Source organism: Ictidomys tridecemlineatus, unplaced genomic scaffold (assembly GCF_052094955.1).
Source record: "Ictidomys tridecemlineatus isolate mIctTri1 unplaced genomic scaffold, mIctTri1.hap1 Scaffold_48, whole genome shotgun sequence".
In the NCBI taxonomy this organism is placed as follows: Eukaryota; Metazoa; Chordata; class Mammalia; order Rodentia; family Sciuridae; genus Ictidomys; species Ictidomys tridecemlineatus.
In genome coordinates, this window is record NW_027523119.1 from 1,395,321 (window position 1) to 1,410,349 (window position 15,029).

General features: G+C 34.4%; 1 protein-coding gene across 3 annotated transcripts in view; it reads left to right on the forward strand.

The window, feature by feature from the left end:
• The window catches only part of LOC144373769 (transport and Golgi organization protein 1 homolog), a 44,637-nt gene extending 30,720 nt beyond the window's left edge, over positions 1-13,917 (forward strand). For 2 of the 3 annotated variants that reach the window (XM_078036772.1, XM_078036771.1), the window contains exons 8-22: positions 29-133; positions 777-899; positions 997-1,102; positions 2,125-2,180; positions 2,269-2,359; positions 2,531-2,669; positions 7,412-7,513; positions 8,364-8,424; positions 8,540-8,575; positions 8,652-8,719; positions 8,839-8,939; positions 9,121-9,258; positions 10,228-10,304; positions 11,910-12,072; positions 13,090-13,917. In XM_078036772.1, coding sequence (XP_077892898.1) covers positions 29-133; positions 777-899; positions 997-1,102; positions 2,125-2,180; positions 2,269-2,359; positions 2,531-2,669; positions 7,412-7,513; positions 8,364-8,424; positions 8,540-8,575; positions 8,652-8,719; positions 8,839-8,939; positions 9,121-9,258; positions 10,228-10,304; positions 11,910-12,072; positions 13,090-13,373 — 1,650 coding nt within the window. In that variant the 3' untranslated portion in view covers positions 13,374-13,917. The remainder of the gene's footprint in view (positions 1-28; positions 134-776; positions 900-996; positions 1,103-2,124; positions 2,181-2,268; positions 2,360-2,530; positions 2,670-7,411; positions 7,514-8,363; positions 8,425-8,539; positions 8,576-8,651; positions 8,720-8,838; positions 8,940-9,120; positions 9,259-10,227; positions 10,305-11,909; positions 12,073-13,089) is intronic. The other variant, XM_078036773.1, reaches the window with a different exon arrangement.
• The last annotated feature ends 1,112 nt before the right edge of the window (positions 13,918-15,029 follow it).

The following is a 15,029-nucleotide window of genomic DNA, read 5'->3' on the forward strand; positions in this document are numbered from 1 at the left end:
ATTCACTAACTGTAGTGTTTTGCATTAGCTTCACATTGTCCTTAATGAAGCTAAGCTTCGTGAAGAGAAGGTGAATTTGGAATGCTGTCAGCTTCAGAAAGAAAATACCATGCTTAAGAAGAAGAAAGAGCAGGTAAATAAAATTTGATGTCATACATAATGTAAACTAGAGAAGTGAATATCATTATCTTGTATCTTTTTTGGATCTGTTTCTGAGGTAAGGAATATTCATGTAGGACCTTTTCTAGATATGCAAAGTTTAAACAATGCTCCCCAAATTGAGTGCATATATATGGTCTCCATCTGTTTTGGATTTTTGGATTATTGCTTTTCTTATCAAATGTCAATCAGTTATTAACTTGCATAGCCTCAAAGAAACTTTTTAAATCAGAAAATTAAGTATTTTATGATCCTCTTTTGAGTAGTTACTGATTCACCGGCCAAGGGAAGATTACATGATAAGGAATCTAAATTTAGGAGACAGTCATATGTGCCCAGCCATTCCTGCTGGAGGTAAATTATTTGAATTGGCAGCAATTTTCTGGGGAATGCAATAAACAGGGTCAACTTCCTGATAGCTCTGATGTTCTTACTGCAGCTGTGAGAGTTGAGGCCACTCTGCCCTCTTCCTTAACCAAGGTCTCAACCTCCTCGATTGAGGGAGGCCACCGAGGAGTATGGCTCTGTATTTCTTTGTCTAAGTCTTGTAGTCCTGATGTATCCAGTGCAGAAACCCCTCCCTAACCCATAGGAATTCATTTGTTTTGACTTTTCAGTTGCAGCAGGAAGTGAAAGACTGGAGTACATCACACGCTGAGCTCAGTGAACAAATGAAATCATTTGAGAAGTCACAGAAAGATTTACAAGTAACGCTTAGTCTTAAAGATGATACTATTAATGTAAGTTTATACTCCAAATACATGTTTCATCTCATGAATTCTCCTGAAATCTTTGAATTAAAATTGAGAGTCTTCCAACCTTTTGCTTCTTTTCTAGGCTCTAACTAATTACATCACACAGTTGAATCGGTTACAATGTGAATCTGAATCTGAGGATCAAAGTCGAGATGAGTCAGATGAATTAACCAATGGAGAGTTAGCAGGTAAGATCAGTCTCAGGGAGGTTGAATCCTTTTTTGCTTTCCTGTCTTTAATTAAGTATACAGATGCCACTTTTCAGCTGGCTGAATTTCTTCTTAAGCTTCAGGGTTGTAGACACATATCACTGGATCTATAGATATGTCTGTTGCATTGGCAGAGGTGGGTTGCTGGGGTATAATGTAGCAATAGGCATGTGAAGAACACTTGACTTTTTCTATCCCATTGAAAACTAGTAAGTACACTGCAGCTACAATAGTCACATCCTAAACCTCTAAGTATTGAACATTGTACAGTAAGAGAAATTTATTTCTTAACTTATGCAGATGATACTTGATTTTGATACTCATCATCTCTATGGCTCTGTGGTTTTAAGTCCACAGTCAGTCTTAAGAGTCCGGAGGTAGTTGGAACCATAAACTAAGGCTGTGAGAACAGAGGCTAGAGACTATCAGAAAGCTAGAGAGGGAGTGTAACAGTGTTTACTGATGAGGAAAATATTTCCAGATGTTTTCTCCCAAGTTGGATATTGCTTACATAGCAAGTATTTCAAACCACACCTGGTAGTAGATTCAGGGAGAAAATAGAGGATTGAATCTTTCTAAACAAGACACTTACTTGCCCAGGTGAAGATAGATCTGAGAGAGAAGAAAAGCTTTTATCTTACAAGAATAACATAGATAACATTTTAGTTGTGCAAACTAGAAATTCACCTTTTTTTTAAAAAACAGACACAGTACTTTTATTTATTTTTATGCTGAGGATCAAACTCAGTGCCTCACACATGCTAGGTGAGCACTCTACCACTGAGCCACAACCCCAGTCTGAAATTCACCTCTTTCTTTTTTTTTTTTTAAATCTAAGCTTGCAATTCTCTTAAAAGTCATTAGTCTAATCAGTTTAATTATTTAATTGATTTTTTTTTTCTTCCGGTGTTTGAACACAATCATTTTTTAGTTTGGGGAAGTTAGGAGAATATAGAGTTAAAAGTAAGGAAAGGAAAAGCTAAAAGTCTTTTGTTTTTTAGGTGATCGGAACGAGAAGATCAAAGATCAAATTAAGCAGATGATGGATGTCTCTCGGGTATAGTTCTTTGTAAGAGTCCCATAGTGCCTGTGAATTCTTCCTGTGCCTCACTTTTAAGAATACCTCTCTTTTCTGCAATTTTTAGACACAAACTACAATATCAGTAGTTGAAGAGGATCTAAAACTTTTACAACTTAAGCAAAGCACCTTGATGTCCACAATATGTAATCTAGAAGGTGGGTTCTTCTTGAGAAGAAATTGCCATGTTGAAAAGACTTAAAATTTTATTGGAAAGATAAAGAATGGCTTCTTGCTTTCATGCTTCTTACTTTTCTTGGCACTACTCCCTCAAACAAGTTCTTAAGTCCTTGTACACATATAGAGATAAGCTGTTTTATCCTTTACAGACCAAATAAAGAAATTAGAAAGTGACTGCAATTCACTACGGTCTTCTAAAGCTGAACTGGAAGAGGAATGCAAAACTCTTAGGCAGAAAGTGGAGATTTTAAATGAACTCTACCAGCAAAATGAGATGGCACTCCAAAAGTAAGATTTTCATTGTTTGTTATTGTTATCACTGTGTGAACTAACAGATAATTTTATCTTTTCTTAAGATTATTTACAATTTTTTCTAGTTGTAATAAGTAGAGATTTGTCTTTTCTCCTTTGTGTTTTGTTTCCTATAAGTTGCATTTTTCTTTCCATCATCAGTCTTAAGAGTCCTGAGGTAGTTGGAACCATAAACTAAGGCTGTGAGGACATCGTAATCAATTGTCAAATTCATATGAAGGCAGGAAGTGGTAAACTGGTATTAACAGTCACTGATGTGGAAATACCTCTCAAAAGATCTAGGCCCTTTCTATGATCCCACTATTTATTTTAATTACCTTTCATTGTGATCAGTTATGTAATTCTAATGTTTTGAACTTTTATCTCTAACTCTGGACCTTTAAAAATACTGAGTGATTTGGAATGACATGTTTTAGTAGAATAAAAACTTCAAAAAGGAATAATATTTACTTATTGATGGTACAAGTTTTGGACTTGAATATCTCAGATGTTCACACTAAAAATTGAACTGTGGCAAGGACCTTAGGAGTTATGATTACAGAAGTACTTGTTTGTAGTATATATTTATATATTAATCTTCTCAGTGTGGAGCTAGTTATTTTTTGAAAGTTCATTTGAAGTTTTTAATCCACAAAAATACTTGAATTCTCTAAAAATAGGTTTTTTGTGTCAGATTTTGTTTGTTTGCACCTGATTTTACTCTTCGGCATATATATATATATCTTGTTAAAGCAAAGACAGACCTTCTTATAGACCTAACTATTTTTAGGTATTTTGACTTCTGTTGCCTAATTAATGCATTAAATATTAAAACCTTTCCATTAACTTTTCTAAAATTCTGTGATCTCCAAGCGACCTTTTTAGAATCTCAAATTTTTGTTCAGGCCAGTTCTAAATGCCTGGCCTGTTTCAAAGAAACATTTCTCATTTTATCACTTTTTATTTGAGAACACTTGTTTTCTCTGTCCCTACTAGTAATATGAATGACCTAAATGGCAATTAATTTTCTTCGTAATGCAGTTAAATTATAGCACTATTTTTCTCAACTCCTCCAAAATTCATTCAGTCATCATCTGTGGTTTGTACTCTTTTTACTCATCCCCAGGTACTATGTTAGTTCATGCCTGTGTCATCTTTTCTGTTTCTAACCTAGGTCATTTGTCTTCATTCTCCATTATTTATATTTTTATATAATTTATTTCAAATTCTTAGTAATTTTCTCTATAGCTGCTTGAGTGGACTTTCTAAAATATGTCTGTCCATGTCAATATGTGCCTGTGGTTTATGAAGAATTTGCTTTCTATTTGATGGCCTGTTCTTTTTTTCTTCCTTGTATCTTTTTAATAGTTTAAATATTTTTAATTATTTTCCTCATCCCCTGTATAAGCTTGATGTAATCATAAATTATAATGGAATTATAATTATATAATTGTAATTATATAATTATAATTATAATTTTATTCATCTTCTCATAATTTAAAGGCCATGGTATATATTCTGGATTTAATAAAAACCTGACATAGATTAATAGGTTTATTATTTTTTTTAATGGGCTTTAAGTAGCTCCCGAATCAGATAACTGTTGTGGCATTGTATGTTAGTACTTCATATACTGTGAACTCCATAAGACATTCATTCAATTTATACACATATTTAAAGTTTCTGTAGTTCTGCATTCTACACTGTTGGTTTCATATTTGAAATTATTTTCATTCTATTTGAACATTGTCCTTTAATGATATATTTGATTAGTGTATCAAAGTAGTACAAGGATAAACAGAATAGTATTTTATCCACTAAATATTGCTACCTTTATAATCTGTATTAGGTTGACATGAACTTCATGATTAGAGTTAAAACCAGTTTCCATTTTTAAAGGATCTCTCTTTTGGCTACTGAATTTTGACTGTTACTTAGTTTTAGCAATTTAAAAATATCCAATTAATTACCATCTGTTCTAAATTTTTTCTTTAAGGAGTCCATTATCATTGTTGTTTGGTCTTATCCCTCCCCTAGTTCCTGTAGTCATTTCTCTGGTTTTTTAACAGTTTTATTGGGAAGTGCCTAGGTGTAGTTTTCCCCACCCCACCCACTTTTTCCTCTTGCAGTTATGTTGTTTGGGACCATTAAATATTTCTTGAGTCTTTTTTTAAATGTTGATTTTACCTCATTCTCTCGATTATAATAATGCATATTAGAATTTGATTTCCCCTGCCTCCTACATTCTGGATTTACTTCTTCTGGATATTTTCTTCTGACCTGTCTTAAAAGTGCTAGGATTTATTTTACTTCCCAAATCTGCTGCTAAAATCATTCATTGAGTTTAGGATTTTAAAAAGTTCAGGGTTTAAAATATTATTTTAGTTGTAGATGGACATAATATTTTATTTTATTTTTTATAGAATTTTTTTAAGAGAGAGAGAAAGAGAGAATTTTAATATTTATTTTTTAGTTTTTAGCGGACACAACATCTTTGTTTGTATGTGGTCCTGAGGATTGAACCCGGGCTGCATACATGCCAGGCGAGCGCACTATTGCTTGAGCCACATCCCCAGCCTGACACAATATTTTATTTATTTTATGTGGTGTTGAGGACTGATCCCAGTGCCCCACACATGTGGGGCATGTGCTTCACCACTGAGCCACAACCCCAGTCCTATTTCAGTACTACAGCTCAAACCCAGGACCTTGAGCCATGTGCTCTACTATTGAGCTACCTCCACAGACTCCTTGCTCTTTCTCATAAGGGACTAGTGTCTTACTGCTTTCCAAGCTATCTTTAATCTCATCATTCTGCCTCTGCCTCCTGAGTATCTTCGATTGTAGGTAGGTCACCACACTCAACTATTTCTTGGTTTTATAGTTTCTAATCCTTTGACAAAATTCATAATCTTTTTTTTTTCCTCTTTTGTGGTGCTGGGGTTTGAACTCAGAGCCTTGTGCATGCAAGGCAGCACTCTAACAACTAAACTATATTCCCAAACCTGAAATTCATAATCTTGACTTTACTTTTTTGAGTATATAAAGCACAGTGATTTTAAAACATGTGCGGATAACCCCATTAGGTGGTTTCCTTTTCTGTGGGATTTTTTTCTCACAGAATTTTGTCTTATGGAGTGCCTGATCAGTTTTGATTGGCTAACATTGTTGTGATAATTATAGATGAAATTTGAGGACTAAGATGAAGTTATCTTTTTATAGAAAAGTGTTGAGGTTACTTGAGTAAGATTGTCTGTCACTTTAAACTTAGTCAGCAATTAAGATAATTCAAAAATGACTTGTCTTTTCAATGTTTCAGTATTATTCCTTTTGGATTTTTTGCCTGTTCATCACTTAAGTGTGCAGTACTTTCTAATCTAAACTCAAAGGCTAGGGCTTTTATTAAGGGTCCCTTTATTTGTAGCCCCAAACACTTGTTTTTTCCCCTAAGCCCAGGAATTTGATGAAGGCTTAGTTCAGACTCATTATATCTTTGTGTTATCTTCAATATGTGAGTAAACCTAGGAGAAAAGTACCTTAAAGTGCCAGCCTTACTTGTAATTCTGAGATTCCTTTTTCTAATGGATCTTGGCCACATACATATATCTTCACTGCCTTTTTAGCTTGGATCCTTTCAAACACAATTTTATATTCTTATAAAGATGTTTTGATTGTTCTTAGTACTCTCAGACTAACTCTTTGATAATTGGAAACAAAATTCTCTCTGTCCTTCAAGATTCAGTTTTCTCCATATTCCTTCTTAAGCCAGTGGGGAAAATTATTATATTCCTTTAGGTGTCATTTGTACCTGAAACAGTGAGCTCTTTTATTCTTTAGCATCTTACAAGGTAACTAGTATATTATAGCCACTCATAAAATACTTGCTGAAGAATTAAATGAGAAGCTATATAAGAATATATAATCCCCTTTTTCTATTTGGTATAATAATCCTTTTTTACTATAGTTCTTCTGATTTATGGAAAATTAAGTTTCAATTTAATTATCTTTTGAATTAGAACTATGGCTAAAGTAATACAAGGATAGCAGAAAATAGTATTTTTTAAATCATTAAATGTGGCTACCTTTGTCTCAGTAGATGAACATCTTGAGTTTCATGATCAGAGTTAAAACTTGTCAGTAGATAATACTCTGATCGTGGGTCAGTTTGGCTTCTTTTCAGACATTATCAAAACTCAGATTTGTCTTTTTGCTTAATTGCAATTCTTTTGAAATAGATATCTAAAGTGTGAAAAATGTTCTGTCGTTAATTGCATAGCTAAAAAGACATATTCTAGAAGATTTTTTCTTTGACTGACTATATCTTTATTATGGTACCAGTCTTGGATTGAGAAAAGAGTTCCTCCATGACAAAGATATACTTAGTGTCCTACCCATGGCAGAAACAAGAAAAGAATTATCCCCTGCTTTATCCTAATATGTTTAATTATGTTAGGTTGATCAGTCCTGATCTTCCACATTGAAGTAAAGTAAAGTGAGTTTTTATTATCTTACACACAGGATACTTGCCCTTGGGGCACATGTTGTTTTCACATTTATTTTATTTATTGGTAAGTAGAGAATTAAGAGGAGAAGTTAGAAAATGTAAGTGATTTGCCAGAGTTTGATTTACGAAATTGCAGGTTTGAATTTCTATTTTATGTGCCTAAGCATTTTATAGAATTGTGGGAAGTGATATTTACAAAGAGAAACTTTTGATTTGATAACTGGCTTTATTTTAGGAAACTAAGCCACGAAGAATATGAGAGACTAGAAAAAGAGCAGCGGCTGTCAGCTGCAGATGAAACGGTGGTTTCCGCTGTACAGGAAGTTAAAAATTACAAGTGAGTTCAGTTTCTAAAGGAGGGTGTCAATGTCTAATGATCTAGTGTTAGCTTTCTTTTTTAATCTTTTTTTTTACATTATGTAGATAGAAGAAAATAGCATGGAAGTATAAATAACGAGAGGATATGAATACATTCAATTCACACAGGAGAAAAAATAAATTTCAACTTTACAAATGAAAAATGTTAACAAAAAATTTACTTACACCCAATGGGAAAGACCATAGGGAACTTGGTCAATGCAAACAATTCTGGGGGTTTTGATTGTTGTAGTAATTCTTTAAGAAATCAGTTTGCTGTGTGATGTATCAAGACCCACAAAAGTGTGGCATTTGATAGACCTTGGAAATCTTCTATGGATATAATTTGAAAAAAATAAAAAATGTTTTAAGGAGGAAGATATTTCTAGCAGAATTACTTGAGAACACACTGATGAACAGTTACAGAAATTATAATTTATCATTCAGAATCTTTAGCAATTAAATGATAAAGAAGTTATTAGTATTAGGTTTTTATTTTATTTATTTATTTATTTTTGGTGCTTTACTACTAAGCTACATCCTTAGACCTTTTTTTTCCCTTGAGACAGGGTCTCAGTTGCATAGGTTCCCACTTAATTGCTGAGACTGACCTCGAACTTGTGATCCTCCTGCCTCAGCTTCCCAATCATTGGGATTACTGGCATGTGGCATTGCACCTGGTCTGTAGTATTAGTTTTGATCACACTGGATTCATATAACTATAGAAATGTTTTTCTTATGTATGATAAAGTCTTTAAAAGTATAGCTGATGGAATAAAGGGAAAATGGTCAGAATGTTTCAAATGTTATTCAATTGTTGTAATTCTTAGGTGGAGAATTGAAGAACTGGAAGAAGAACTACAGAAAACCGAGCGCTCATTTAAAAACCAGGTAGTAATTAATACTGTCCTGTAGTTGCAGAATTCTTTGTATCTAATGCAGACAATTATAGGCTATTATAATGAGTCCCTAAAAACATATTTTTTTAATGTGTTGTCTTTTTCAGATTGCTGTGCAGGAGAAGAAAGCTCATGATAATTGGGTAAGATTTTTTCCCCCTTTTCTTCATTTTGTGCATAGCCTACAGCAACTGAATTTGAATATTTTCTCTTTAATAGCTCAAAGCTCGTTCTGCAGAAAGAGCTATAGCTGAAGAGAAAAGGGAAGCTGCTAATTTGAGACAGAAGTATGTGATTTTGGTATCTTACTATATGTTTTATAGTGTTTTAAGGTTATGCTAGATATTATCTATGAAGGAATAGATTGCTGTTTCATAATTCAGCCCATTCTTTCTCAATATTCAAGACTATTGGAAATGACCCAAAAGATGGCAATGCAGCAAGATGAACCCATGATTGTAAAACCTATGCTGGGAAGACCAAATTTACAAAATCCTCCTCTGAGAGGTAGGGGGCACTTTGTAAAAGGAGCTATTTTATTTCTTGGTGCAGAATGTATGTAAATTACTTTTTATTTCTGTGTGTAATGGTTATGAAATAATCTGAATGATTTGCTAAAGCAGGAGGTGAGGGTTGGTGTCAGGGAGAAGGCTACCTTAAAGTAGTAACACGGCATTGTTGTCTTTAGGTCCACTGAACCATAATGGCTCTTTTGGTCCATCGCCCGTGAGTGGTGGAGAATGTTCCCCTCCACTGAGGGCAGAGCAAGCTGGAAGACCTCCTTCTGCTACTCTTAATCAAAAAGATATGCCCAGAAACGGATTTGGTGAGCATTCACATGTTGCTTTATAGTAAACTGCTTCAAGGTTTTGTTTTTTTTTCCCTTTTGAATATTCTAATAAAAACATAGAATTTGGGCCTGTACAATACATAGAAGATAATTTCTTACGTTATCTTTGTGAATGTTTTCTGTAAAATCTGTTCTAGAATAGAAAACATTTTTTTTTTCCTGGAGGTCCCTGTATTGTTTTTTTCTTTTAAATTTTACACTGTGAAGTGTAAACCTTTATCTTTAAATTAAATCTCTATGGTGTTCCTTTCCAAAATATTATAAAAGTAGCCTTAAACTTTATGTAGCATACATATTTCCAACATGAAATACTGAGTCTTATTTCCAATTCTAAATAGGACTGTAGTCTTGGTAAGATTGGAAGTCAGGTTATACAGATTAAAGAAAAAACAGCCTACACATACTTCAAGTCTATAGCTTAAAGTTTAGGACCAGTACTTATTAATCTGCTGTTCTATCAACCCAAGGCAGTTCTTTATTTTACTTAAGTCTCTTCATAAATTGTGATTTATGTATTGGGCAACCCATTTTTATTAAAAAAATATTTTTAATTGTAGATGGACATGATATCTTTATTTATTTTTTAAATGTGTGCTGAGAATCAAACCCAGTGCCTCACACATGCTAGGCAAACACTCTACAACTGAGCTATGACCCCAACCCCTGGGCAACCCATTTTTAATGTTGCTTTCCAGTTATTGTTGAACCCTGACCTGTCCACCAGTGGTTTATTTCTTCTGAAAAATACATACAAGGGCTCTGATCTTTCTTTCCCAAGGGTCAATGGATGGACCTTTACCTCGTACTGGTCTTCTGAGGCATCTGGGAAACCCGTTGCCTCTGGTAAAGGACCAAGTAATTTCAAAGAATCTGTAATTGTGGATGGAGGATTTTTATTCTTTTCATGTTAGAATAAGTCTGAATCCATTCTTTGATCTCTAACAGACCCAGGATGTGGTCCAGCTCACATGAACAGCAGCTCCAGAAGTTCTTCTCCAGCTAAGGTGACGAATGAGGGCAAGGTAAGTTTTGTAGTTACTGTGAATCATGTGGTCATGCAGGAACATGTAGCTTTCCTACAGTACTTTCTCTTTGCTTTATCCTTCTTTGTGTTCTATTTGTACTATCCCATTTGTTTTTTAAAAAGCAAACTGTTCCCCAAGAACCTGAGACCCCCTCAGTCTCCACCATTACTTCTTTGACTGAGCATCCAGTTGGAGTAAGTACTTAGAGGTTGAGAACTGAATTGGGTTTTATTCTGTGCATTTCTGGGAAGGATATTCAGAGCATGACACTGATCTTGTTTGCTTTAAACTGCATGCAATATTGAGCTTACTTTTCTCCTTAACTTGGGAATGTTGCTTAAGTGTGTACAACTATAATGAACTACAGAATGTAAAAAGTTATCACTCTAACTTTATATGGTGTTTTGTGTTGAATCTTCTAAGGCAAAGTAAATTCATTATAAATTATATAATTCATCATTTTTATTTTTGTTTGGAAGAATGTTATTTAAGAATTCCTCCATTTGTGCAAACTCTATTTTGAGTGATTTGAATTAGATTGGTATCAGATTTTCTGAAAGTGAAATACTGTTTCAGTGAAACAATGATAATCTGAAATGACCTCTTGAGCCAGTCCCAAGCAATGGTCTCATTTGTTCACATAAGTGTATTCTCTTGTAACTGTGTTGCTATTATATCTGGTAGGTCTTCTGAAGCTCTATAATAAAATAAATTTTTAATTGTTTAGTTTCAAACCCACTACTCATAGGAAATGATAAATCAATATCTCAAATGGTGTACAGTAAATGAAAGTAAATATTAAAGCCTTTTCTTCCTAATTTGTGTATATAGCACTGTGATGGAAAATACTTCTCAAGTTCCAGTGTATATATATTCTAGGAATATACATCTCTGGAGAAATCTAAGGGCAGCTTAGATAAGACCCCAAACCCCTTTGTAGTAGAAGATTTAAAAGAGAGCAAAGACCCATTGTTAGAGAGGAGTAGAGGTGGGAAAAGCATGGCTTGGAGGCAAACCTGGGATTGAGTTTCTTTAATATGCAGTGTGGCCTTCAACAAATTATGATATTCCATTTGCTTTTGTTCCCTCTTATTTAAAACAAGACAGTCTACTTAAAGATCTCAGAGGTTGAATAATATATGAAAGACTTACCGAAGATACTCTGAATAGTAGCTATTATTACATGGGTAGAGAATGGATTTTTCATTTTATTCTGTTCATTCTTAATATGGAAGTAATGAGCTATTGTGATGAAAGGGAAGTGATGGGGATGGGGGGAGTCCCTTTGAAATAGATTGTAGTGAATACAACATGACATACTGGTCAGAAATCACCTCTGTTAACAACCTCTGCCAGTCCTCTTGCCTTTCCCTTTCCTGTGCAGATATAATCAGTAACAAACTGGTCCCTCTTGTGGCATCCTTCCAACTTCTGTAAGCTGTCAGTGGGAATACACAGGAGGGGTGGGTAGAGTTTTGTTGCACTGATGGTGTTCTCTGGACAGGTGCCTGTTTTGGGTTTTAGCTTTTATCGGTGTTGGTACTTTGTCTTAATACATAGGAATTTTAAAACTTTTAACTGCTTTCAAATCTTAAATTGCAGGTTCATATGGCTATGAAAGGGCCCCCTCCTTTCTCAGGGGTACCCTTCATGGGCCCCCCCATGGGACCCCCAATGGGATGGCCTCCACCACCTCCCATTCGGTATGGACTGCCACTTCAGCTCGGTGGGCCTTTTGGGCCTCAGCCAATTCCTCCACCTTTTGGTATGATGATCTGAATAGTAGTGATTGACTTATAAATCACATTCATCTTCCACTTCTATTGCTTGCTAAAACAGTTGGTTGCTATCTCAGGTCTTAACAATGAAAGGATAAAGCTGAGTACATTTTAACTTTTCCTCCAGTTTTCTGGCACATATTGGACACTACATAATCTTATACTGAGATAGGCAATAGCTATCTCTCATAGACAAGGATAAGGGGCTATATACAGAAAAGCCAGAAATATTACTTCTGCAGATGTTTGTTGAAAATCTGTTGATATGCACTGCAATAGATGGAAAGGTGGATGAGATGCATGCCATAACTTAAAATTTTGTCACAGATATGAAAATCCTACAACATAAAGTTTGTAATCACCCATAATGGAAGCATAAGCAGTAGGTTATAGAATATAGAAAAGGAAAAGTCAAACCCTCCTTACCTTGAGAAAAGTCAGAGGGAAGTGTTAAAGAGGAGGATTTAACAGTGATCTAATAAATGTTGCTGATTTAATTAGGTGGCTGTGGAAGGCCTTTTCCTGGAGGGCCTGCACCTTGATTCTGATGGCATGTGTAAAGTCCATGCTGAAATACTTCATGAATTTTTAATGGATAGAGTAATAAATAGTGGGATTTCCTTTTATCAAAATTTCTTTGATGTAGTAAAGTTCTTATTTCATAATCTATCATCTTTTCATGGTAATATAGTACTTCCAAATATAAATGGAGCTCTTGTGAGATAGAAATAATTCTGCAATTATATAGTAGGAAAAGAAAAACGACAAGCCTGGAGCTAGGTAGAGCCATATTTAAATCCTTAATATGTTGCTTCATGGCTGGTTGGCCAAAGTCTATAACCTAAACTTGTTCCATTTCAGTTTGCCTCATCTGGCAAGTCAGGATGTTCACCAGTTGATGTTCTAGGCTTGAGAGAAATTAAAGACTATAATATCAACATACTTGAAATCACCCTAGTTCAGAAATTTCTGGGTATTTACATAACTTCCTTTTTATTTTCCAGGTCCTGGTATTCATCCACCAATAGGCTTCAGAGAATATGCACCAGGTGTTTCACCTGGAAAACGGGATTTGCCTTTTGACCCTCGTGATTTTTTTCCAGAACCTGCACCAGCACCATTTAGACCTTTAGGCTCATTTGGCCCAAGAGAGTACTTCATTTCTGGTGCCCCATTACCACCTCCAACTCATGGTCCCCAAGACTATGGGCCACCACCTGCTGCAAAAGACTTAATGCCTTCAGGCTTTAAAGATGAAGCTCCACCTACACCTGATTCTCAGGTGTGAGGGATGTTCACAGGCCTTAAAACAGGGCCTGTAAAATTAACCTCTGACACTTAGTCAGAAAATGGACTATGAACTATTCATCGAGTTAAAGGATTATTGGCTTCAAAATATAAAAGTTTATTTTAAAAGATTTATGTTTTTAGAATAAAGCTGCCTTGGCGCAGTATACATTTTGAGCCAAAATATTTTCCCCCTAAATATCCCCACTTAAGCTAGAGTATTCTTCCAATTTTAAAATGTGCAATAAGGAATATCTTTGTTTTAGTTAATGTAGCATATACAATTGCTAAATGATTTAGAATGTCATAATTATGGACATTTCTTGTGGAAATGCTTTAAGAACATGTATTTCCATTATCCTATTTTTAGTGTATTGCAGTTGATAACAGAGAAATGGTGTTTTATAAGCTTGATTTTTTTCTCTTTCAATATCTGGTCGCAGAGACTGTTACGCTAAAAATGTTTACTCAAAGATCATAAACTTCATTTTCCTTCTTGCTGAAGTTCTTTGTTGTAATAGTTCATAAAAAATTGTTTATTAATATTTCCCAAGTGTCTGTTGATTCATTGGATCGTCATGAGACTTTGTGCCATTGGGGAAGCATGTAAACTCACTCTCAGAACTGAAGATGGTGACTTGGCAGCATATTCCCTGTTGCTCACTGTTAAGGAGGCTGGACCTTGGTCAACTGTGGACTTCTATAGAGAATTTCTTTTACTTGTGAGAAGTCTTGTGGCTCTATTTTTGTAGCACATTCCTGTACTTTTTTCTAACCACTGTCTATGTGAGAATGGTTTTCTGAGAATGAGTTTACATTAGTAGCAAGAGTTGTTTGACCTGAAGTTCTACTGCTTTTGCCATTATTGCATTATAACAGTAAAATATAAGGTGGTATGTTGTGTCTATAAAATAAGGAAATTTCTTTTTAAAAATGTACACAACACACTCTTCTCTTTCCCATACCTTGCCACTGATTTTCAAGGAATATGATAAAAAAAATTAGAAAAGTATAATCCTCTAAGAATGAATGAAACTCATAAACTTATAATGTCTATAATCAGCAAATATGGGCTGAATTAAATTCTTTTTTTGATAGATACTCAAATATATTTTATTTAAAAATCAATTAAAGCAAATCCTGAATCTGTAACTACTGTCTTTAAAACAATGTTTCTAAGAACTAGCTCTCCAGAACTGTAATATTAATTACGGCAATTTTAACAGTACATTTTAAGAGGTTTAAGATTTAAATAAAATTATAAAAGCCTAGTACTTTTTTTTACTGCTAGACCATATTCTTCCATTCTTTTAAATTCTAGAAAGTAATAGGATTGTTAAAACCTAGAACATAACATATCATTGTTCTTTTTATGTCCCCTAAGTATTCTCAAAATAGGGGCAAAAGCTTCAGTGTGAAACAAAATCTCTAAACTACTGAAGATAACTCAGAATAAAAAGAATTTGAGTCCTTTAGGAAGAATTCAATCTACATAACCTCCATTTAATATTAGAAGCAGCAGCTGTGTGTGTAAGAGGAAAACCATATGATAGCTTATGCCATTTTTAACCATGTAAAATAAAATTTAAGTCACAAACACCAATTTTGAATGTATCTTTCAACCTCTACAGGACACAAGGCAATGCTGAAGTTACTA